Source organism: Limulus polyphemus, unplaced genomic scaffold (genome assembly GCF_000517525.1).
Source record: "Limulus polyphemus unplaced genomic scaffold, Limulus_polyphemus-2.1.2 Scaffold1484, whole genome shotgun sequence".
Taxonomy (NCBI): domain Eukaryota; kingdom Metazoa; phylum Arthropoda; class Merostomata; order Xiphosura; family Limulidae; genus Limulus; species Limulus polyphemus.
In genome coordinates this window covers 226,335-253,068 of record NW_013667094.1, presented here as the reverse complement: position 1 = coordinate 253,068, position 26,734 = coordinate 226,335, and the positions used below count along the sequence as shown (strand labels likewise).

Genomic DNA, 26,734 nt, shown 5'->3' with positions numbered 1-26,734 from the left:
GAAATGTCCTTAACTCCTATAATTATCATTCTATTGGGTACTAAGTTTTGTAAAATGCTACTAGACGATGATGTTTTTTATTTATAGATGAATGTGTAATAGGAAAACCCCATATGACTAAATTTGTTATTCACCCAATACATTATTTTATTAGTTGGGAGAATTTATAATCCAGTTTAACGTCACATCTCTGTGTAGTTTTATAATGGTGATAGTTTTGTGTACCTCTGTTCTTTGTATAAATTGTTCATAAAAATTGTTACAATGTATCAAATTTTGTTTACACATTTAAAAATATTATCTCAGCTTCATTTGGCAACTTTCTACCGAGGAGGTTTGATTTCATAAGATCTTTAGACCAATTAATAACAATTTCATTGATTTGAACGGACAAACTAAGTTCCTTTAACAAAAGGAACGAGTTGTATGAAACTATTGATTCTGACTCAACCCTTGTGTAGCTCATTTTACGAATTTAGTTTCTGTGTATAACAATAAGCCTTACCACTGTAATACGTTCTGCTGTGAAGTTTCAGTTCATTGCAGCCATCGATTCTAAATTGGTTTAAAATATTTTACATCTTACCTTCTGAAAGTGATTTGCTATTTAGTTTCTAGTGCAATTACAAATTCTCTCTTTGCTAATCTAGTATGTATATATTCTATGTTCAGCCTTTATTGAATATAATATGTTTATATATATAACATAAGACGATCAAAGTAATATTAGTAAATAAATTGAAAAAAGAAAAGTTAAAAGTCGGCTAACCTCCCTAGATCCAAGCTATGAGAAGATGGCTTAAGCCTTTTTTCCTCTGCAGGTGAAGGGGTGTGTAAACTGATGGCTCTTCTATAAGGTCTACATCTTACCCTATCTAGACGACTTTGTAATAAACTTGGTCGAAACTGCGAGTGAGAGGGCACCACCTCGGCAACAGGCCGAACAGCATCGCCCTCTACTGATAATGAAGAGGAAGGAAGGTTGTCAGGCTGGACAAGCTTTGACAACATGTGCATTATTGTCTGTAAATCGGTAGTAACACGTGTCTCAAGAGTTTGGACCTTCCTATGTTAAAAATATAATGCAAATGTTTCATCATTTTCAAGGCGTATTTCATAAATTTACAACATCACAATAATAAGTATAGCACAAATCATACAGAGTAACTTACATTAGCTTGTAAAGTTATAAGATTCCTTATAATTTTTATAATTATATGGAACATCACAACAACTATAAACGATCATTATGCCAATTTCATTGGAATCACATGCCTAACTGTTATCCACAATCAAATTTCGTATCATGGAAAGGGACAGTAAGAAATGCTCTCCTTTTTTCTCACAGATTAATTATTTTTAATGTCAGTAACTCCCACCAACAAGACTTTGGTTGATTTGAATAGAAATGGTCCAACACCAAAATTCTCAGCAGTATGAATGAATATTTCTCCATTTTTGTAAATGAATTTTCCTAAATATAAACATACTTTATGGCCGTTTCACTAAAAGGATTGTTCTGACTTACATTATTTATATGAGTTAGGAAAACACAATACTATGTTTTTGGTATAAAATATTATTATAAAAATAAACACATTGGTTTTCAGTGCTTCCAACTGTTGCTGTTTAACGCCTTAAATTTAGACAACAGATTGGAAACTACCCGAAAACTGTCAAGTCCTATGCACAAAAAACAACAACAAAACAGGCTTTGCAGTGGATCTATAAATGATAGCCAACAATATGGAGCAGTGACAGTGGGTGCCGTCCCACTTAAGGTTTTGGTTTGGTTTGTTGTGAATTCCTAGCAAAGCTACACGAGGGCTATCTGCGCTAGCCGTCCCTAATTTAGCAGTGCAAGACTAGGGGGAAGGCAGCTAGTCATCACCACCCACCGCCAACTCTTGAACTACTCTTTTACCAACGAATAGTGGGATTGACCGTCACGTTATAACGCCCCCACGGCTGAAAGGGCGAGCATGTTTGGTGTGACGGGGATTCAAACCCGCGACCCTCAGATTCGAGTCGAGCGCCCTAACCACCTGGCCATGCAGGCACCCCTCAAGGTAAGTTTAAAAAATAAGTTACCTATAAAAAAATTCAATTATAAATTTTTCCTTCCTAATTTAAATAAAAAAAAATACATATAAAAATTAAGTAAACAAAATAGCAATTGTTCATTCAGTTATATGAAAGATATAATCTTTGGTTTGCTGAAGTAAGCAAATAAATTGTTTTAACTTTCTGTGTAAATTGTACATTTTAATTTAGACTAGAATTAACTAAAAAAACTGCTACCCATAAGCTCTCAACTGACTTACGTAAAATGTACACAAACAGTTTCACTTTTAGTGCTAAAAATAGTGAGATACGAGACAAGGTTGGCGGTTTTTATTGATTTTTCCTCTTTGATTGTTTATTTAGATATATTTTCCTATTTTAATTTATTGCAAATCGTTTTCAACGTTCCTTTACAAATATTTTATGATTCAGTCTGTAGAAAGAACTATTTCTTCGCAATATAGTGATGTCAGTCTGATTGTATGAAGTGTTGAACCTTAGCATTTTGTCTCGGCTTCTTGAGTTTAATTTACCATTATAGCTGCACCTCAAAACCACCATAAAGACCTTGGAAAAACTTTCACGACATGCTCTGTACCATATTTCAAATATTGTATCACCCGTAGCCTGATAATAAATCAACTAGACTTTGTTGTAGATAATACTTTTGTCACATTCTGTATACTGATCTTACGGCTTCCAACTGTTGGTCTTCCGGCTATATGCATAGGGAGGAGCTTGTGAACGCGGCTCTTCTGTCGCTTTAATGGACCTAAATCTGCATGTACAATCTTGTTTATAGTTCAAAAGGGTGTTCTTACTGTATTTGCAACAAATTATATTATTGTGTTCTATAACAAGTCGGTGAGAGACTGGTATAGGTGATTTTATAATCGAAGAATAGATCTTCGTATTCGAAAGTGCTGTAAAATAACCTTCGCAAAAGAGGTCAGTTTAGGTGTATCGGCAAATCATCACATTTTTTTTTAAACACACAACTACACAATGGGCTATCTGTGCTGTGCCCACTACAAGTATCGAAGCTCGGTTTTTAGCGTTATAAGCCTTCAGACTTACCGCTGTACCACTGGAGAGCACATATCATCACACTACAAGTGAATTGCAACAGGAAATTCTGGGCGTTTACTGTGTGGTTATAGACCACAGAGGGTGGACAGGGGAAAGGAGATTGGATGTGCAAACTGTTATGCCAGCGATCGCGAACAATCCTATGTATGATGACCATCAAATTTTAACTTAAGTCGTGTAAAATATTTACGAATAACTATAACTTATTTCTTACTTAACAAATATTATCATGATTACGTTTTTAAAATGTGGTGTATTATAAAATATTAAACAGATATGAGACCGCTCGCTATGCATGATAGTAAAGGAAGCGAAACGCCATCAATGATCTGGTGACGTCTGAAGGCTAGTAGAAAAACGTTATCTGAATAACACTTCATTAGCGAGACCAGGTTGATATAAAACATTTAAACCATATTTTCCCAATTGAATTAAACTCATACAAACATACGTTAAACACTGGACTAGTACGGGAGTCTTTCGCAAAGCCACAATGGGCAATATAACGTACTTTCACGTACTAAATGTAATTGATTTTTGATGAGTTTAATGTTTAATTGTCATAAAGGTTGTAGGCATTACAACATTTTTTTAAAACTTAACATCGTCTTTATAAGGAGAAATAAGAGGAGAGAATCCAGCTGTTGTTCACCTTACAGTTTGTATACTGTAATCATTGTGTATAATATTGTCACTCTACACATGGCAAGTAGACGGTATTAGACAAAACCGATATACTATCTCTAACTTAAGAATGACAATGGGAGAATCAGATCGATATCAGAGTTAAGAGTTATGGTAAATCTTCTTCACGCAGAGTATTTTCCTGGAGCTTCTACCACGTGCAAATATTAGTAAGACGGTCAGAAACGCCGCCCTGCTGGAGGCTGTTTGTGCTAATATCCATACGTCATTGAAAAAAATTTTTTTAAAGTGACAATTTAAAAAAAAAAAAGATGTTTCTGGGAAGTGCTGCATGGGATTGTGCTAATATAAACTGTAATGTTTTTATATATTAAAAGTGGTACTCTTTATTTAAAAAAATAGTTTTTTAATAACTCTATTTCTTTAGTACTGTATTTACAAATTATATCAATAAAGATATAATCAAACCTTCACGTACAGTCCAAGTGAAAGTCGCGTTCTTGTTGTGAGGAGAGTACTTATATTCAAAATTGTGTTCTATTATAAAGAAATGGTTGCTGCTTATACCGTACTTATGTTTCTAATGGTCTGAATCTTGAATACCCACAGTGTGAAATAGTTTTATAGATTTTTGTTTGTGATGCCATTCAATAGATGGCGCAAATGGTATATATATTATTTCGGATAGACGCATATATACCCGCTACATCCATTATAGCAAGATTACGGTACGGTAGTATGAGGGAAAAGTTGTAGACGAACTTAAAACACGGAAGAGGATATTTCTGTTTGTTTTTAAACACAAAGCTACACAATGAGCTATCTGTGCTCTGTCCGCCATGAGTATCGAAACCATTATTTTTAGCGTTATAAGCCCTTAGATTTACTTCTGATTCACCGGGTGCCAAATGATTTATTATGTGTTGTCTGTTATACCTTAAAAGGGGTTGAAATATAATTTACACAAGGAAAAAATGATAAAATAATTAGGCAGTACTACTTAACAAAGCCACGTATATCATAATAAAGTATAGGTAAAATGTTTACGACTTTCGTAGTGATTCATTTATATAGATTAAACTTGGACACTTCTACATACAAAAGTTATTTGGATGAAGTATTCGTAATTGTAGAAAAATAGTTAAATGTATGGACAGTATGTTTAGATATCTCGAAAATGGTCAGACTTTCAAGAATTAAGCCTAAATAATTAGTAATTTTTTGACACAATAGATTAAGCTTATTTCAAATCCGTCAAAAACAGCCGAGCTCTGTGATAAGAAAACAAACAAATATGGTGGTCTTGGGTTGGACAGTTTGAACACATCTTGTTGGTTGCACTTTGAAACCGTGTGCCACAATATTGAAATATGTTTCAACACACAACGACTACCGGTTATGGAAACGATACCCTAAATAATATTGCAGAAAGTCCAGAAAAATAAATTAAAAAACAAGCTTTAATAAACAATTGATTTGGCATTTAATCCCGATGAAAAGGATTTGTCCAGATTTCAAATGACAAATATACAAAATTTGTTCTTTCTGTGTTGTAAAGAAATACAGCTTTGGTTTTGGTTTGATTTGAATTTCGCGCAAAGCTACTCGAGGTCTATCTGCGCTAGCCGTCCCTAATTTAGCAGTGATAGACTAGACGGAAGGCAGCTAGTCCACACCACCCACCACCAACTCTTTTACCAACGACTAGTGGATTGACTGTTACATTATAACGCCCCCACAGCTGAAAGGGTGAGCATGTTTAGTATGACGGAGATTCGAACTCGACACCTGAAGATTACGAGTCGAATGCTGCAACCATAAGGTCATTCTAGACCACAAATACATTCAGACGGAGTTACAGTGTGGAATGGCTCATTCAGTTATCAATGATAAACGTCTACCTATTGGCTGTGAGACGTTTGTTTGCTGTTAAGCACAAGAGCAGACAATGTGTTATCTGTGCTCTACCTACCGTAGGTATCAAAACCTGATTTACTTAACGTGTGTGAAAATGTGCGAGTCCAAGCTAACATATAAAAATAAAAATTGAAACCACTTATCATAAATAGTTTATTTGGATAAAAGAATTGAAAGTATATTTTTGCTTTCTTTATTTGGAATTTTCACATTTACTTAAGAGCAGCATGAGTAGATGGGTGAGCACATACATTTTTATTTCATCTTACTTGACACTTACCTTGATAAACTATCCAACTTTAAAAAAATCTCTTCCAAGTTATCTTCATACCAGATGTATTCAACAGCTGAAAGACACATGTTACACGAATTTCTTGAGATTAAAACCACGTGACGAAATATCACGTGTGTATTTCAAGACATTCTAAAGGAATTGCTAAAAAGCATCACTGATCACGTGGTCAATAATCACGAATTCCTTTATAATATAAAATATATTATGTCGGTGTACAAATCATCTAGCAGGTTATTGCTATTAATTTTGACGTAACATAGTACAGAAAAATGTCATCCGACAAAAATAATTTCGTAGAAATCGGGAACGAAAAAACAAACAAACAAAGGTGAAATGGACAATTTTTAAGTAAAAACTAATGAAACAAAAACAGTACCATAGGAAATTAAAATGACAAAATCGTGGATTTATAAGAGATGATAATTGTGAAAGCAATATCACAATAAAATATCGACAAATGTTAAAAAAAAAACGTATGGCGGTAAATACATCATGGTTATGAGCTACAAATTAACTGAGGGGGTTGTTAAGTGAAAATTGTTTGAGAAACAGTATTTCACATCTCAGGACGATATAGCAGCGTAACAGAATGCTAACAGTGAACGATAGACATGTAATAAAGCACAGAAGCAGACTGAGTAATAGAAGCAAATATTAATAAAAAATAATGAAGCAAGCAGAACCATAGGAAGATGATCTATAAGTCATGAAAGAAGAAATGTTATAGATTGTCCAAACATTTCGACGATTGTCCGTGGTCAGTTTCTGAACGTGGGCTATAAAACATTTATATTTCTTTGTGTTTTTTTTATATATAACATGTCCACAACAATCCTTCAGTTTACATAGTAAATAGTTTACAATACAAGTAGTATATCTACATCGTTTAAAAATATATATATATATCAGTATAAAATTTCCTCGGGTAGTTTGATAGTTTATTTTTGTGAAGAAGGGTACTCTGCTCGAATCGTCTTCTAATTTCCCCGAAAGGAGGCCAAAGGCCACCTAGATGGGTCACCTGTTTTAACTACTCGCACCACTTTACAGTAGTGTGTTGTCTGCCAGTCACTCAGTAGACACAAATGACGTCACATATGGAACATTCAACGTTGCAATTTGTACTGTCGTGATGTCAGTAAAACGTGCGCATGCCAGGAATCACGAGAAGAATTATGTACTCTGTAGTCTATAACACAGCATGACATATATACCTCAAAAGCAATAAATAAAAATGTTTGTCATTTTAATTTTCGTTTTATTTACTCTTGAAACAGAACACTTTCGATGACCCTGTGCAATTACATTTGGTAAATACATATATATTTGATTGGTATAAATATTACACTATAGACCCACCTATTTATTTTGGTAGAGTTTTATATATTGTACCTATGCCAAAGCACAATTTATTTTTTGTCAAAAATAAATCAAGTTGACTATCATGTGATCTGACATACACATTTCAATTGTATATAAAATGAAGGAAACCACTGTGTTCTCAGCAGTGTGTGTAAAGATATCGAGATTGATAGCAAAACATGCTTAGACCTCAACAAGACTTTGGACATCTCCATGATATTCAGGACAGTAGGTTGGCTAGAAGTTGATTAATGAGTCGTTACAGAGTAGCTACAAGTCTCACAGGTTGTGATTAGTAGGATGTGGACTCACTTTCAGACTGGCTGGAGACCTGTACAGGGTTGACCATTGCCGATAATCCCGCAAGAAAATGGTTATTTGGCAATATGTAATTGGCCAACCGGATCAACGCGTTGTAAGTTAAATAGTCTCATGAGTACAAAAGATAGAAGAGACTGATTAATATGGGATTTACAAAATTCCTCGTATCTGTAGTCGAGTTTATACTGGCCAAACGTTTAGAAATTTAAAGTTCAGGATCAAGGAACATAAAAACTCGGTAGAAAAATACAAAATAAATAAATCAGTATTAGCAGAACATGTGGCGGAAACCTCCCATGTTATAGACTGGAGTAACACTAAGTTGATAAAACAGGGAAAATATAAAATTGAATTAAATATCAGAGAAACTATCGAAATGGAAAAAACAAAGATATTATATTAAACAAGGAAGCTGGTGCAGATCTAGAAATAATAAAGTACTGGACAGATGTGTTGTAACTCATCTGTTAGTTTAAGCCTAGATGGAATTACTGGTATGTAAATGATTATGTGGGTATACAAGACCCAATTATGCCTTTTCCGTTACTCCTGAGGATGGTGTCATAGGACACCGAAATATATGTAGTCTTTTTTAGGACAAGTCCCTGTTTTTAATAAATATTTATTGTGTAAAGATTTTAACATTGTATTCCTTTTAATTGTAAATAGGTGTTTTACACAAGTGTCGTTTTAAAACATTTATTTAACAACTTGCATGGAAGAACAGGGTATCGAGTGAATGGACTGACCAGAACGCTCACCAAATTTGAATCTGATTGAGCACGTATGATATGATCTAGGAAGACGCTTGACATCACGCGATTCATCTCCATAACATCAAAAACCTTATTAAAAAACGTTTTCTTGTCATTCATAGAGCTACAAAGCAGGTAATACTAGCAGTAGTAGGTCTATAACATTAACAAACGTTTTCTGGTCATTCATAGAACTACAAAACAGGTAATCTAGCAGTATTATGTCTATAACATTTGCAAGTCAACTTAAATGTCACTTGTTTTACATTTAAAAAAAAAAAACGCTTAGAGATGACAATGACTTTATGTAGTAACAGAAGTTGCATCTTGTCATAGCAAGGACATCGTAAACTCTGACCATCCTTTAACTGTTTTGAGCAGCATACGTACGAAATACTGGCAGGAATTTCGATTTGAAGACTTCCGAGGTTTTCCTCGGAAGACAACCAGGGGTGCTCGAAAACTTATGTTCCTCTTCGCCCCACTCGTGGTTGTGGTAGGGGCAAATTCTTGGGTATAGAACTTACATCTTGGGCTACACATTCGTTGTTTGTCTTACTGGACTGAATAATTAAAGCTTGATACTCAAACACAAACAAACGGACGATCTCGAACTTATGGTCCTAAGGGTGGCAAGGATCTATAAATCCAATGCCAAGACAATTAGATATGGAGAGGGGAGACAGAAATACCCCGAGAAAACATGAAAGATATTAAAAGGAAACTTGGGTTGATGTGAGGAGGCAAGAGTGAAAGGTGTGACTGTAGGTTAATATATCGTGGAGTTTTTCACTGCTCTGAGGAAGGAACTATGGCTGGGAAGAAGTTTATTCGAGGTTGGATCTTCGACGTCACTGGTGGAGGGGCGACGGAAATTGAGCAGTGTACTTGCAGTTGGGGAGCTTTTATGTCAGAAACATCGGCGCAGAATAAGTAATGTGATAATGTAGAAACCATTGAGAAAGGTGCCAAAAGTAAATTTTAAAAATATGCCCATTCTATTTTATGATTCAGATGCTGCTGTCTATTATCAGTGAAGTATTTTTGCAGGTGTACTTTTATAATGGAGTTAAGAGTTCATGATTACATGTACAAGTTAATGAAGTAAGACAAAACGTAGTGGTTTACAGAGTTCATGCAGTTGACATTCGCTCAATCAAACAATAATTAACAAGTGTGTAAGAGAAATTACACGCTCAACTAACTTAGGTATGCTACTGGAATGTGTACATGTTATCATTTAAGCACGTGATACACAGTCACTATCGGGCCTATGATAATATTACATTAGCAGATGCTCGTTGAAACAATTCAACGGCAAATTTCCTAAACACAGTGATGAATAAATTAAAATTTGCAATCAACCAAATGATTTGGATCATAGTGTACATGCAATATGATTATCTAGTGGGCCGTTTACCACCGTATTTTGTCATTCCACGTGTTATTTCAGTAACGAAAATTGCATTGCGTTTGTTTTTAAGCACAAGAGACTGACTGCAGTGCACTGTTGGCAAAAATGTTTTGGTTTCGATGCAATGCGTGAATCCAGCACAATAGAGCGCTCAGATTCACTAAGAAGCCGTAGGAATTTTTTTCTGCTGGACACCATCGTTCCTTGTCATTTTACTGTGCGCAGGAAAAGACCGCTACCTAAGCGAGCACTTCTTTGACAATTGTCATTTCTATTAGAAGAGTCAGAGGGGAGATATTCATATCAAAACAATATATTTGCCATGGTAAGATAAAATCATGCATGTATATAATACGTACATGACAATATATATATAAACTGATCAACAAATATATGTTCAAACACGTTCTTCTCTTAATGCCCTTTTTCCGTCCAGATTCTTATCTTCTAAAAATTTCTTTCAACCAGAATACGGAGGAAGTCTCGATTTGTTTCGTGAAATTCTCTCACAAAAAGAAACATTTTTCTTCTTATGTTATTTTCTCACATTGACCGTTAAGCACTTACAAAGACTGATGGATCGATGTTGATATCAATATAAAATTTTAGGAAGTGCAAAAAAACTATAATTTTCCACTAATATACTCTTGAAAAGAAGCATTTGGATATATATATATATATATTTCTTATTTCTAAGATTAACTGTTCAGGAGATACAAAGTGTGACAGACAGACATTTAGCTGTTATATATATAGATACTTACATTATAGATTATGTGTATAATGTACACTGAAAGTTCCTTTTAACGTCTGGTGACGATAATACACCGTTAATTCTAGTAGTTTCTCTCTAGGTACTTACAATAATTGTGAAGAAACAATTTAACAGTTTCTGATACCAAAATTGAGGAACTAACTTAATAAGTGGATTGGCACACAGGATCAGCTAGGGTTATGTTGCTAGTAGTGATTTGGTTTGTTTTGAATTTCGCGCAAAGCCACAAGAGGGTGATCTGCGATAGCTGTCCCTAATTTAGCATTGATTGACTAGAGGGAAAGCAGTTGTCAGCACCACCCACCAACTACTCTTGGGCTACTCTTACCAACGAATAGTGGGATTGAGCGTCATGTTATAACGCCCCCACGGCTGAAAGGGCGAACATGTTTGGTAACGAGGGATTGGAACCCGCGACCCTCAGATTGCGAGTCTCGCTCTCTAACTATCAGGCCATTGCTAGTAGTGAAGAGGTAGAGATTGAAATGCATAGTTTGTTTCGTGTCTTTTACTCCGAGTGAAAGATTTGGCAAAATTTAGAAGCATACAGCTCAAGACGAAATACAACAGAGTTAAATTCTTCATTTCCATGCATTAGCCGGGGTGACTTTAGGTTTGTTTGTCTGTTTGAATTTCGCGCAAAGCTACACGAGGGCTACCAACCGCCGCCAACTCTTGGGCAACTCTTTTACCAACGAATAGTGGGATTGACCGTCACATTAGAACACCACCACGACCGAAAGGGCAAGCATGTTTGGTGGGACGGGGATTCGAACCCGCGACCATCACCTGGTCGTGAGTTTAAAATGCCTTCCCCAGCAGAACCCCTGCATCATTATCATCATTAAACATGTATACATAACATTACACAAACTAAATGTTGTAATTTTTAGTAAATGTTTACTTTAGCAGGCCTATCTGTGTCTTACATCGAACTATTTGGATCCAGAGGAACCTGACTATTTATGCCCCCCCCCCCTCCTGCTGTCACATTAAACATCATTATATTTTGAGCAGAGTATTTGTCCATTAACACAGTTCCTAGGTCGGGAAGACAGGGCATGTGACTTAAATCGAGCTAGCCGATTCCACTAAAAGCAAAATTAAAATGAAAACTTTAATTGACTTTGCCGCCCTATGCTATTACCTACCTACTAAAATTGAGCCTATATAAAGCAGCTTTTTTCCGATTAATTCCAGGGCTCCCCCCAAAACCCAGTTACATTATCTAAACATTAAAATCAATCAATTATTTTTCAAGAGTTTATTGTTGATTGTTTTCAACGTATGCCCAGAATTAATTATTTTTATGTGCTAAAACGCTTTACCATATATACAACTTAATTAACTTATGTTAAATGTTTCATTTTTGCTCGTAGATGCTTCTTTTTTTTCTTTTTTTTTATTGACTCAGACCTTTAAGTTATCTCTTGTAAAGAAGAGAAAATAATTTTTAAGCTTAGGCAAATTGTCCTTTTTTCATTTGTGGATTAGAGTACTGTTTGCTGAGAAACTAAATAGTGGCGATATTTTTTTGGTATAAGAAGTATTTTGTGTTAAAACACATCCAAATGATGGTTAAGTAGTGAATTAAAATACCCTTAGTTGAGAGATCTTGGTGACCCTTGTGGGACCCAAAATTCCTCGATGGGGATTACATATACACGAATTTTCAGTATCTTTCTAATAGACCCACGGGAGGAATGCTACTATCGTTTGAGAGGACTTGAACAGAGGTTTACTAAATGCACGATGAAAGAAAGAATTTATTAATTGGTGTTTCAAACATGTCTACAACCAAACCATGTTGGCTGTAAAAGAGCTCCAATTAGTTCAACACGAACATTCTGCACTCCCACAACTGAGAGAAACTGCACACAACTAAGTGGAAGTTTTCGATTGGGTTGCTAGAGAAACACAATCACCTACCTGCTAAGCGTGTCTATTCTTGCTTCCAGGACGGTGAATTCTGACCGATCTGGATGAGAAGGGTGTGATTTGGATGTTTCATCAGCAGGGGATAGATGATTACATGGGAACGAGGATGACATAGGAATGGTTAAACTGGAACTACTTGGCGCTCGGGTGGTAACATAAGTGCAGTCCGAGGTCACCTGGCCGGGCCCAGACGTACACCTTATGGGTTGGTCTGTTGTGGGGGGTAATATAGGTGGTGCAGTGGCACTAGTTGAAAGAGGAGATCGAGGAGCATCAGCAAGAGGCATGGAGACAGACTTTTTAACAGAAGAGGGAGGAACACCTTGGAAAACTGCAATACCAAATAAATGTATCATAACATTATAAAGTACGGAAGAGGGAAGTTAAAGGAGGATATCAGATTACAAGTATAGTACAAAGTATGGCTTAAAAAATCGCAGATAACACGTTAACGTTCATTAATCATTGTGTTTTGTTTACTTCTTTGGATTATTGAAAGAATTTCTCTCAACTAATCTTCTGATATTTAAAAAGTTCACAAGAAATTCCCACCTGCACTTTAACGAAACCAAATAAATAATAATTTCAAATATCAAACAAACTAATAATTAATAAGTGAACAAAAGCAGATCATGCCTGTCAAGTATTAAGTCAGAAATCATGTTTCCAGGCTAAATCAAGAGTTGTTCATTCACAAAAGTTAGTAGATTGTATCTGAAAGTACATTAAATATCACGATTTTCAAGCTATTTACTATAAATCATGCTTGCAGGCTAAATCAAGAGTTATGTCTTTCACAGAGGTTAGTAGATTGTATCTGAAGAGTTACGTGACACAGGATAGTCATATCTATAAAATAAAATAAGAATTCTCACTTTAGAGGGGTTTAAAAACTGAAAGTAATAGCTGTTTACTAAAAGTTGTGGGCAGATAGATGAAAAACGTATTTTTTTTCCTTGCCAAAGTAAGAACAAATGCAGGGAATGAAATAAAACATAGATGGATATTACGAACACGCCAAAGGAAGCAGTCAGGTGTTAGGGCTAGAAATGTCATTAACGTATAGTGAGGATTTTAACTATAAATATATGAAAACCTAAATCACGGATCTACTTGAACATGTAGTAGAAAATCATTACTGTACGCACAGGATGCATTTTAAATATCAAAATTCAACCATCTTAACCGGAAAAAGAAAAATATTGTGTTAATAGGTTAAGTGTTAATATTAAAAACAATAATCAAATATTTACACCTTTCGTAAGCTATGTAATAATAACTTTCAAGTTATTTATATTCATGTATTAAATAAGTCTTAGTTAGCTGAAACTAATTAATTAATAACTCAAAACATTTTCAGCTCTCATAAGCTAAATAATAACTTTCAAGTTAGTTATATTTATGCATTAAATTAGTCATAGTGAACTCAAACATTAGGAGTAAGGATCAGTTTCAAACTGCAGTTATCCTCCTGAATGTTTTGGATATAAGGTAATCACACAAGTTTTGCTCCTTTATTTGTTTTAATGCACTAAACAATATTATAAAATGAAAAATTCCAATTAGTTTAATGAAATCTCCTATATTTCAACAAACTACCATTAGAGTGTTATTTCAAACAATACCCAAACCATTGTCACTTTTCAGAATAAATCTGGACGATCAGGTCTCACTAGGTTAGAGAATGTTTAAAAAAAAATACTTACTTGGTTCTGTCAGATCAACATGAGGAACCTTATCTTTCTCAGTTTCATCCACTGAGCCAACCTTGGATCCTGGCCGAAGGGATTTTACATTTCCTTTTCCTTCTTCCATCCTTGCAACAGGACTCGATGAACGAGACCGGGATACTGGAACTGCTGAAGCTCCTCCAAACACCGCACTAGTCAGGTTGGTAACGCTAGAAAGAGCACCTGCTGATTGAAAGAATACACTACATGTAGAACGTTAAATGTTATCCTGCCATAGGTGAGTCGGCATCGAATTCAATTGACCAGTAAACACTTAGATGTACTTTTTTTCGTCTATTTTGATCATAGTCAAACTCTCTTCTAAATTTCAAGGGTTTCCTACACGATATAATTAACATATACCGGTAATAAAGACTAGATTGTGTATTTTGTTAAAAACCAAATTTCGTAAAAATATTTTGTAATTACGAATATTAACTTTTAATTGTTCAGAAGTATAATTCGAACCACATTTTACCTTTGATGGTAAATAACATTTAGAAAAATCTCCCACCGTACACAAATTCTTAAAAAAAAACTGCCTTTACAAGTTTTTAGAAACATTTTCCTATAAGATGTGGATAAGTCATTCATTACTTTAATTTTGAGGGGAAGACCATGACAGCTTCTTCTGATAGAGAAGACTACAACACAAAGTTGAAGTCGCAAGTAATATTTTGTCATTATATCTTTCTTGTATGTTGCAAACGATCCTCATAATTTGATAATATCTAAATAGGCTTAGTAAAAAACACAGTTGGTTATATCTAAACAGGCTTAGTAAAAAAACAGTTGGTTATATCTAAACAGACTTAGTAAAAAAAACAGACGATGAATATGTCTAAACAAACTTAATAACATTAAACAGGTATTGGTTATGTGTAAATAGGTTTAATAATACAAAACAGGCGTTGGTTATGTCTAACCAAGCTTAATAACATAAAACAGGCATTGGTTATGTGTAAACAGGTTTAATAACACAAAATAGATCTAATAAGATAAAAAAACAGATGTTGGTTAGTTCTGCCAAATCACTCCCTTCATTTTATAACACGATCGACGACCCCTATAATAAATAAAGCAAGACTTCTTAACGTTGATTCGACAGAAAACACTTACCAGCAATGGAATGAATTGTACCATACCGCTTATCAGACCTGTCATTAAATTCTAAGTTTGCGGGAGTTACGTCTCTGCCTGCCATATTTGGCGAAAACTCCAAGATTCCCGTCCCACTATATCCCCTATCATCATCTTCTTCAATCAGACCCATGATACCGTCCGAGGTGTGACGTAAAGTTGACTGCCTCCGCCGTCTAGGTCTGGGATATTGATATGCTGTAGCACGGGGGTCTTCCACTACAAATAGAAATGTTTCTTTATAAGTATATAATTATTACCATAATTAACACTTAATAAAATGATTACCATAATTAACACCCTAAATAATCATTTCAGATCACTCTAATTGTATGTGATAAATACATATTTATATAATCAATCTCAAGTCACGCACAAAAATGTGATAACACATCAGCTATGAATGAAACTCAAACACAAATTAACATCTTATAAATAATTTATGTAACCTTACAAACATATTTTAATGTATATCTTACATTTTTGTTGGCTGAACGAACTATATTAACAATCTTATAAAACCAGAAGAAGTAAATATAATTATGAGTTTTCAACTTTGTGTAAAGAGAGAGAAGTGTTGTTCTGTGACGATACATTTATTGTCACAGCCTAATTCTCTGAAAATAAGTAAAAGGCTTCATCTCTGGAAAAAAAGGAAGCAATGTAGTTCTGTAACAATACACATACTTCTGAAAGACTGAGTACAGCGATCCAGTGTGGTCCTGTGAGAGTAAATATACCTCTCAATGCCTTCAGCTTTGTCTAAACTGATTCAAAATGAACTAAGGAAAGTTGCCAAGTTATAAAGAGGAAGAAAAACAAAGGTTGAATTTTGAAAGTCAAAAATTGATAAAGAATGGACTAATTAAGATTGGCAAATATAAAAGTTTGAAAAAAATAAATATTTTTTTTTTAAACGAAAATGAGGGAATTGGGGATAATAACTTAAACGATAAAGGTGGAAGAGAAGAAAGATTAATCAAGAAATAGGATTAACAAAAGAAAGGTTAAGAAAATGTTTTGGGATGCAGCAGGACTTAAGAATAAAGTTGGAGGATTTTAGCAACTTGTGAAGAAATGTGGCACTATTGGGTTAAGTGAAACTTGGTTAGAAGACGAAGATATGGAAAGATCAAATTACTGCAAGATAATAAGAAAACAAGGAAACGTCAGCAAAAAATTTGTGGTATAAATTTAGTGGAAATAAGAAGAGAGTTAATAGAAAATTAAGAATGGCAAAGTGACAGAGGAGAATTTGTAGGCAGTTGTAGTTTCAAAGGGTTAAAATGGAAAATAGGTACTGTTTATAATCATGAAAAGACAGAAAAATTGATGTGAGAAGTAGAAAATAAATTACAAAATACATCAAGAAGAATAAAGATGAATAACGATGGGAGATATGAATGGACAGGTGGAAAATTGACCTTTTTAGAAAAAAGACAATTAATGAAACAAGAGAAAAGGTATATACAAAAAAACATCATAATATAATATATGTAACTCTGAAAGAAAGAAAATGCTGAAATGATTAGTACTTAATGGACAGAAAGTACTGAATGATGCAAAGAAAGTGGTTGAAGATTGAGATTGGAAATCTTATATTTATATTTTATTGTTCTTATATTTTAATAAGAGAAAAATCAATTATACATTATCACTATTGTAAATGATGGAGCAATTGAAGATATTGAGAACTTTGAAGCAAGAGAAAGAGTAGAGTCAAATCCTCAACTATGTGGACCACACTGAAATTCAAGATAAAAGAAGATCCTGTAGAAGAAAATGATAAAGTAAAAATTGTGTGGTCAGATGATGGAGTTAAATTGTTTGGAGAAATACTGTGGAATATAACAGGTAAGATGATGGAATAGTGCATAAAGAACAAAAAAAAGTTGAAAGAATAAATTTATCAAGCAGTGGAGAAAGAGAGGAAAAACGTTAAATGTTCGGACAAAGAATGTATCAAGGAATATAATTCTAAAAGAGAAGTTGAGAAAAACTAAGAAGAGTAGAGGGAAAGAAAGAGATAGAAATCTTGGAATTAAAGGAAAATGTAAAGAGTGCCATCAAAAGAAGGAAGAATTGAAAAAAATTATATGGATAGAATAAAAAAGGTTAAAACAGAAAAATGTCATGGAATTTTATAAGATAAAACAGAAACAAAAAGGAGAAGAGTGGGGATAAATAAAAGGATTTGACCAAGAGTTGGAAGAACATTTTATGAGGATGTTGCCAGGTGGTAAAAAAATGGAGAAGTCAAAGAGAAACTTTGGAAAATACAAAAAGAGGTCAGAGATAATGGATGGGAAGGAATGATATCGAATTAAAAAGTGAAAAGACATATAAATAATTTTAGAATAGTAAAGTTCCTGGACATGACAGAGCGTAGAATGATATATGCAATAGAAGAAATTACTGAAGAATTGACACAAATATTAAATAAAATTTGGAGATGAGAAGGTTCACAAATGAATGGATAATAGTGGTATTATGTCCAATTTGTAAAGAAGGAGAAAATCATAATATAAGTTATCATTATGAAATGTCACTATTGAGTACAAGTCACAATTTATGCTGTATACTTGAAGAAAGAATAAATGTGTGGATTCCAGATAAGAATATTCTTCTAGTGGATCATGTTGGATTTAGGAAATGAAAAGGGACCCTACTTATATAGTATTTGCAAGAACTGGAAGAGAACAACTCTGGAAAGAGATGTGGAGGGGGGAAACATCCAAGTATAAAAAAAAGAGATATAAAAGCAGGATGAAAGGAGGTGGACAAAGCAATGTTGGTTAAAAATAATAAAAAAGATATTGGGAAAGAATCAAATGGAATAGAAGATAAAACAAACACAATATAGAAAATAGGCTACTTTCATGAGCCTTCACATGTAGAAACAAGAGGACAAGATGTAACACTCATAGTGATTAATAAACAGAGGAAATATATATAGAAAATAGATCAAAATATAATGAACTTTATGAAGGAATTTAAAATGTGGGGGTAGAAACAACCTATTTAAATTAGTTATGATATATGAAAATGGATCAAATGATTATTATTAAAGAATTTAGATGTGGAAAAACTAAAGGGAAATAAATATTAGCTAAAAGAAGGTCAATTATATGATTTATGTCCAGAAAATAAGCAAATGATGCAATATTTGATAGTAGAATGTAAATGATAGATTAGGGTTAACTGTATACCAAGAATAAGGTAGATGCTTAAGATCGTGGGTGGAGATGGAGACGTAAAGTCTACAGAAAGTATCGATGGATAAGTAATGGTGACTGTTTGCAAGTAAAATTGGTTGTATTGTAAATATATTAACTTTACTGAAGCTAATGTGATTGTATTGTTAATACATTATAGTTACTCATACTGGATAATGAAACAGGTTAAAGAAACAAATTTGTAAAATAATTAATTATATTGTTTTTGAAATTACCCCTTTCTTTGACCCAAGAGGGTAAAAGAAATGAACTTATCATTTTTATACGTACACTAGGTACTTACGAAATAATTCCCCAAACTTACCTTATAATCAGGTTATAACAATAACATAAAAAATATAGTTCAAACCTTCTTCAGGAGAGATTATTTGACCATAAGCAGATTTCCCGCGAAAAAATTCTGGGTCAAGCGCTGCCTGATATTCCTGAAAAAAAAATCATTGAAAGTGACCTCAGTGAATCATATCTGTAAAAACAATATGATATACTCGCCAATTGGCAAGGAATTTGAATATACAACATGTCACTATATGCAATTAGCAAATCATTACTGTATGCTTTCCCAACAGAAGTATACTGGCCATAGAGGTCACCGGGAAATGTTTCGATGGAGAAGACCCAATTGCTAAAAGTGAAAGATTACTGAGGTGTATCATTAGACCATCTGTAAGTTAATAAAGTGAGGTCTAATGATACACCTCAGTAATCTTGTCTGTAAGCTAATAAAGTGAGGTCTAATGATACACCTCAGTAATCTTGTCTGTAAGTTAATAATAATCACTACCGCGTAAGCACTGACTATGCATTCCTTTCACCCTAGGTAAGAGAAGCCGACTTCACTAGGGTTGAAGGCCGGTTATTATACAATTTCCCGGTGACCAAACATAAGTGACAATTCACCCTTGTTTTCCAGTGAAATATTCGTTTACCTATCAGAAGATCGTATGTTATTAATAATCACCTTATTAGGATAACAGAGACTAGGGAACAGTGGAAAACAAATACAAAATATGGTGACAGAGAACTTATTAGTTACGTACGTCCCGGAGATTGAAGGTTATTTCCAAGTTTCCGGTAAAAGTTTCATAGAACTCTGGATAAAGTTCCAGTACGTCCAGAAGGTCTTCCCGGAGAATCTTGTGGAGGTCACAGTAAGTCAAGGCACGGACGTTACAGCTGGACTTTCCCACTGTCTGGTGCAAACATGGGTTTTCTCCAAACACATCACCTTTCCCTGCAATAAAAGATCAAAAGTATCCATTATATCTGAAAAACGAAAGACTATGTCTGCAAAGTAAGGAAAACGTTTATTGAATAAACTGTTGAGAAACAGGTTACTACGACATTGATTAATATTATTCTTTACGTTCATCTTTATAAGAAAGCAATGCAAATTACACATAATTTCGATAACCTCTGAATATCTCGTGTGTGTTTGCAAATACTGCCGTTACATTTCAAATACGAATACTATATTCAAGTTGAGCATTAAAAATTGTTTTACAAAATAACAATCCAATTAGCACCGCCATGTTCATGTCACCATAAAATCGAGAGTTGAATACGAAAAGACTAAAAAAAAAGTCTTTGCTTCGATGAAATATCTAAAATGATGTCGAGTTTATAGTGTAAGAAAACAGAAGCAGATGAAGCTAAAACATAAGTTAAAAAATCAATATCAGGCAGGTCGTAGCACTGCCTATGTAGGATGGCTCGGACTGTTTAGCGAAATTGTATTTTAAATATCTCCTCATTAAGTCATCAGAACTTTACAATACTATACAGTGTTTCCTTTTATAACTATCTATGTAATGACTGAGTCACAAGTTCTTGGAATGTCTGTAAGTATCATAATAAAAAGTTTGAATTTCTTATTTCTGCTGCTTCTTTTTTATTACATGATAACTCAAAAACCAAAACAATGTTGTAAGTCAATTTCACTGAGGTGACGTAGTTTCAAGCGGAGCATTCGCTTTTATAAGCATTATTAACGAGTAGTAATTTTAAAAAAATCATAATTCTAGCGTAAACGATCTTATCATTACTTCCTTGAAGCTAGCTTTCTTACAGAAAGCTTAAATACAGGGTGAAACAGGAATTACCAGCCAATACTAGATATACAATAAATATTACAGTTAGAACCTCATTGTACTTAGAACTTTGTTATAAATACAACCTTCCTATGTCTATTGAAACACTGCATTAAAAAAAACAACAATGAAACAAGTAAAGAAAAAACTTTTCAAAAAAGAAAGTAAATGTAGGGATGGTTAATATCAATCCCTCAAAAAAAGTGCAAACAAGACAGTATCAACTCTACATAATAGGACTGGCACACAGTGTATTAGAATGTTAAACAAAAATAGGATAAATTAAACTCAATTGTGATCGAATAGTTATATATATATATATATATATATTGATATATGTTAATTCTTGTCTGTAAATATACTTTAGTAGACATTTTGTACAACAACATATTAAAACTTATCAGTTTTTAAAAAGTTCTAACATTAAGTAATAGAAGAACATTATAAGTTGATTTATTGATAGTTTAAAGTTAATTTATATCTTTATCGAATATAGGCTGTACTTAATAAAGGCTTAACTAAGATTAGGCCTAAGGCAAGTGCACTAATAGATTTTGTGTCTGTAATTATAAATATTTTGTATTATTTTAGAAATGCTGTATTTAAATAATTACCTTTGCAATAAAGATACCAATTTAAACGCAAATGTCTTGCGGGTGTCTACTAGTTATCTTAGAATTTTAAGTCAGTAATTTGAAATATGGTAGGTTTATAATCATGATAACTATTTACGCCAGAGGACTTCGATATTTACCTTTTAGGACGTCCAGTTAACCTCTTTTCATTTATTTCAATGCTTGAAATAACTTCCACATATTTAAGTTCAAATAGCTTATGAATTCATAATGCTCTTTTGCAAGATCAAGTTATGCGGAAATATGAACGTTCTTTTCATTTTGGCATTATATGCAATTTCAAAGAGCAGATTGGTAAATAGTAGTTTTAGTGACGACTGACAGGTTTTAATAAATTGCCCAATATTTCCCTTTCCATTAAATGAAGTTTTAGGTAACGTAATTTAATCAAGAATAATAATTATCTTCTGGGAGACTTGGTTGCCAAGACCTGAAGAAAGCACACTCAAAAGACGTAACACATTCTGTGACACATTTCACAAATTTGCTGGGGTTATTTAGAGGAAATGATTATTCAACACATTTTTCCTGTACATCATACTGTTGTTTCTATCGTAGTCACCGTGTATGTGTGTGTATAAATGACGAGAAAAGAAACAGATTCACTTTAAATTAAGTTAAAAAATATATAAAACCATGTTTTAAAATAACAACACATTTAATTTCTTACAGTTTGTAGGAAACACATGGCTTTTAATGAGACTAATTTAGCTCCAGAAATGTTAAGCAACTCTGCACTTAAAAACGGAAGAAACACAAGCCCACCAGTACGCGGAGTTATGTAGTAGTGGCACATGGTCATCCTGTTATTTCGTTGTACCGATTTCATTTATAGACCTGTGTTTTAGTGATAACAAAACATGATCATAACTTCGTTTCATTGTACAAAATTTTTGTCACATGTAATTTGGTAGCAATGGTAGCAATTTGGTTTCGTTGTACCAGTTTAATTTTCGTCACTCATATTTGACGGTAATGAAACATGGCGAATCAGTCTTTTCATTGAGCCAATCTTATTTATTTAAATACAGTCAATCTCTATTTGGTGATTTGGACTCTTGTAAAATTTCTTTTAGCGCTTATGGCGTATTGATGGGTAACATATTCCACGTATGAACAACTGAATAATGCATATGAATGCAAAATGACAAACACCATTAGCTACCCAACTACCGAAATAAAAACAATAGAGAAATAAAGAGACAAATGAATTTTGTTTGAATTCGTTTAACTTTACAGTTTAATATAGTTAACTGTTTATTTTATTTTTAGATACACCGTCACTAAATACTCAGACATGATATTTATAAAATGTTGGATTATACAATACAATATGTTGTGACATACGTATAGTTCGTGTACTCACCGTGTGAATGTAACATTGATCGTTTCTTTTTAGAATTTTCGCGCAAAGCTACATATTAGCTGTCGTCCCGAATTTTGAACTTATAGATTAGAGAAAAGACAGTTAGTCAAGAACACTCAATGCTATAACTCCTGACCTGGTCGAATAGTGGGACTTAACTGTCACCTTTATAGTGCAATCCTGGCTCCAAAGTGTGGAGTGGGTTTTTGTGAGACTGGGACGCGAGCCATGAATCATTTGGTTCCCATTCTGAGCACACTAACCATTATATCATGCTCGCCTCTGCGTGAATCTACGATAACGTTACTCCCATCTCCGAAAAAGACATGAATATCTGTGCAAGGTTACACTTTAAACATAAGTACCATAATCCAAACTTCCATTATAACTGGATAGTGTAAATCTATCGTTAGTAGGTTACGCTCTAAAACTGGTTAATGTTTTTCTTACTTAATCAATCAGCATAATACAATACAACATTTTGTGTAAAAAACAGGCTACACAATTCTATGAACAAGTTACCTAATATTGCCATCACTATGCCATCTTTTAAAATTTCTATTGTTCCTCTGGAAATAAAATACAGAGCAGTAAGAACATCCCCACGATGTACCAAAGTGTCACCAGGTGGCGCATGAGTAGTTTTAAACTTCATAGAGAGTGCCCGCAGACATCCGGGGCTTGCATCTTTAAATGGAGGAGTATTTTCCAAAAGCTGTCTATTGAGGTGAAGGCATATGTCTGCTTGAAGACATTCTGGAAATCCCTTCAGCACCTGTGAATGAAAACCCCAGTAACGAACAAAACATATGAATAGGTTCAAATAATAAATAGTTTATACGAATAACTAAAATTCGGTGACATGTGAGATTGAAAGGGTTCGGGGTAGTGAATTAAGTGTTTAGTGCCACCTATCTGCTGTTTAAATTGATAACTAGAGAACAAAAAAGTTGCAAGAGCACTAAATCTTTTAGAAAATAGGCGTGAAGGTAAACTCAAAGTTACCTATTACAATACAAACTTTATAAAATTTCTGGTGTTTATACAAATGCCCTATTTGGTTGTTACTGATTAGTGAATTTTACGCAAATCTACTATTTGCGCTAGCCCTCTCTAATCCAGAAATAATAGACTAGAGGGTAGATAGCTATTCAACACCACCCACCGTCAACTCTTGGGCTACTTTTTACCAACGAATAGTGGAACTGATTGTCACATTATAACGTCCGCACGGCTGAAAGGGCAAGCATGTTCGGTGACGGGGTTCGAGCCCATAACCTGGCCATGCCAGAGTCCTAAATAGGCAGGAAACAAGTATCTAGAATTGCATAAGTACTATAATAAATTATAAAGCTTAAATGATAGCTAGAGAAAAGACTACTTGAGTTAATCTGTCTTCAAAATGTTCAAGCGAATAACAACGATATTTAAATGAAATTATAACACAATATCGCATGCACGATTTTAAAAATTACGTTCACAACATATATCAAATATATTCCGGACGGGAAATACAACTATTATGCTATTGGCATATTCGTTTATTTGAAATTAAGCACAAAGCTACACAATGGATTATCTGGGCTCTTCCCACCACGGGTATCGAAACCCGGTTTCTAGCGTTGTAAATCCGCAGACACACCGCTGTGCATGTTGATATGAATTGTTTAACTTAGAAAAATGTATTACCAAATAGCGCGCGCGCGTGTACATATATATATATATGTTACCATTTTCCTCTCACGCACTACATGTTATTGTTTGTTTCAAATTTCTGCGATAACATTAATTAATTCAGTCAGCCTGGGTTTACAAAATCATATTATTGCACCACTAAATAACAACTCATGTTACAATGAAAATTTATGTCATGTAAAGAAATATGACTACTTTCATTAAAGAAAGTTACATGCAGTTCTAAAACCCTTACACGATTCTTAAAACATGTTTGTTGTCGGAAACACGACATAACATGTATAATTTTACATAACAAGGCACTTCCTTTAATTATCTACTTACATGATTCGTTTTGCACGAAAAAAAAAAGAAAGAAATACTGATATGAAAGCAGGCAGTTTCATTAATTGAAACAAAACAATCTGTTAACAGATGTTGTAGTAACATTACATATAACGTAAAACATAACAAGAGAAGTTTATAAACTACAATAACATGTATAATTTTGGTTCATTTATTAATTTTCATTGCAATTTTTATAAACCCAAATGGTTAACGTTCATGAGTTTTGAATAAAAGATTCACTGTAGGATGTAGTTTTAAATAATTAAAAACATGCATAGTCGGTGAAAGGCGAAAGTAATATACGTTTAAAATGCTGCTTTTAAAGTTTGCGTCAATCAGATGGCACATTTTCAACATCAGAAAGTATTTGTAAGGCAATTGGATAGAGGGAAAATGATCTGGAAGATTTTCGTCAATTGGACCCTTGATCCGTTCGTGATTCAAGAGGCGAACGTCAGAATCACTTTGCGAATTTGTTTCGTTCAATCAACCAAAAGACTGCAAGAGTCGTATTCTTACAAGTTAGTTAAAATGGCGTAATTTTTAGGAAATTCGATAACGGGATTTTACTGTGAGTTGTGTAAAAGATATGTTTGATGATGCCTTAGAATAATGTTTAGAAAGTACCTAGTTAAAAAGTCCATTTTGTTTGTATTACAGATCTAAGTGATAACAGGTTTCCGCGGCAATATAGTGTAAGTTGTTCAGTTTGGTTTCCTGGAAGTTGTGAAAGTAAAAATACTATTTCTTGATATTTTGTGCATATATGTGTGTGTGCGTGCGCGCATAGTGTGTTAATAGTGTTGATAATGAAATGTAAGTTATCATATTTTTCAAGTTCCAAGCCATCAATTGCTCAGAACAGAAAGAAGGAAGAAGAAGAAATATTAAACAGAAAATAACTTAAATAATTGTCAAAGATCCTCACTGACGTATTTTAAAAGCTTTCACACTGACGCTAGTTCAACTGTTGCTGCATCTGACAGTGAATCATTACCAACCTAATTCGATGACGAGTAATCCACTTTTGAGACTAATAATGCTTGGAGACGGCTTGAATGGGTAACGAAGAAAACTTTAATATAAGTTTAACATAACAGCAAATGTACAACGTTTCGACAAAGTTTTTCTTAATTACCCATCCAAGCATTATAACCAGCCTAAGCTCTCACACTGAAGCTAGTTCGGTTGCTGTTGCAGTTGACAGTTGACCATTACCAACGTGTTTTAAAAGCTCTCACACTGACGCCAGTTCGGTTGCTGTTATAGCTGACAGTGAATCATTTACAACCTAAGTTCTCACACTGAAGTCAGTTCGGTTGCTGTTGCAACTGACAGTGGATCATCACCAACGTATTTTAGAAGTTCTCACACTGACGCACACTTTTTAAATGGAGACTTTGAAGCAAAATCGAACATTATATTTTTCTGTTCAAATACCAATTAAAGATCTAAATTAAGATAACTGAAGCTACGCTTTAATCATGCTTTGTTAAAATAATGGTAACCCAAACAATAAGATAAAAAAAAAAGAATTTGTCCTAAAAAAACATTTTAAATGAATTTTATGTATATTTTTATTCATACTAATGTGATGGACCATAATATAAAACACTTACAGAAAATGTTCATGACATGGTTGGGTAACTCCAATAAATATTAGGTCATCAAGAAATTAATGTCGCGTTTTGGAACACTTTCATTAACCACCCTCCAAGAAACGTACATCACGTATAGTAGTTAAACAAGCCGCCTAAACGTCATGTTAGTGTAGTCTATATAACGTGTAAAGTAGAGTATACTCTAATCCCTTATAGTGATGACACACGACGAGACACACATTCGGCATGTAATGCTGTTAGAATACAAGGTGGGAACCACAGCCTTTGTAGCCACAAAAAATATCAAAGAAGTCTATGGAAATGTTTTGAAAGTTCGTA

General features: G+C 33.9%; 1 protein-coding gene across 8 annotated transcripts in view; it reads right to left on the bottom strand.

Annotated features, from left to right (window-relative positions):
- Nucleotides 1–26,734, bottom strand: part of LOC106463792 (potassium voltage-gated channel subfamily H member 6-like) — a 218,516-nt gene that overhangs the window by 6,223 nt on the left and 185,559 nt on the right. For 5 of the 8 annotated variants that reach the window (XM_022391384.1, XM_022391386.1, XM_022391387.1 and 2 more), the window contains 7 exons: nt 23,295–23,547; nt 19,722–19,915; nt 19,031–19,106; nt 15,425–15,664; nt 14,282–14,491; nt 12,567–12,906; nt 770–1,066 (listed from right to left, as the gene is read on the bottom strand). In XM_022391384.1, the coding sequence (XP_022247092.1) occupies nt 770–1,066; nt 12,567–12,906; nt 14,282–14,491; nt 15,425–15,664; nt 19,031–19,106; nt 19,722–19,915; nt 23,295–23,547 (1,610 nt within the window). Of the gene's footprint in view, nt 1–769; nt 1,067–5,994; nt 6,063–12,566; nt 12,907–14,281; nt 14,492–15,424; nt 15,665–19,030; nt 19,107–19,721; nt 19,916–23,294; nt 23,548–26,734 lie in introns of those variants that run through there. The other 3 variants (XM_022391385.1, XM_022391391.1, XM_022391392.1) reach the window with 3 other exon arrangements.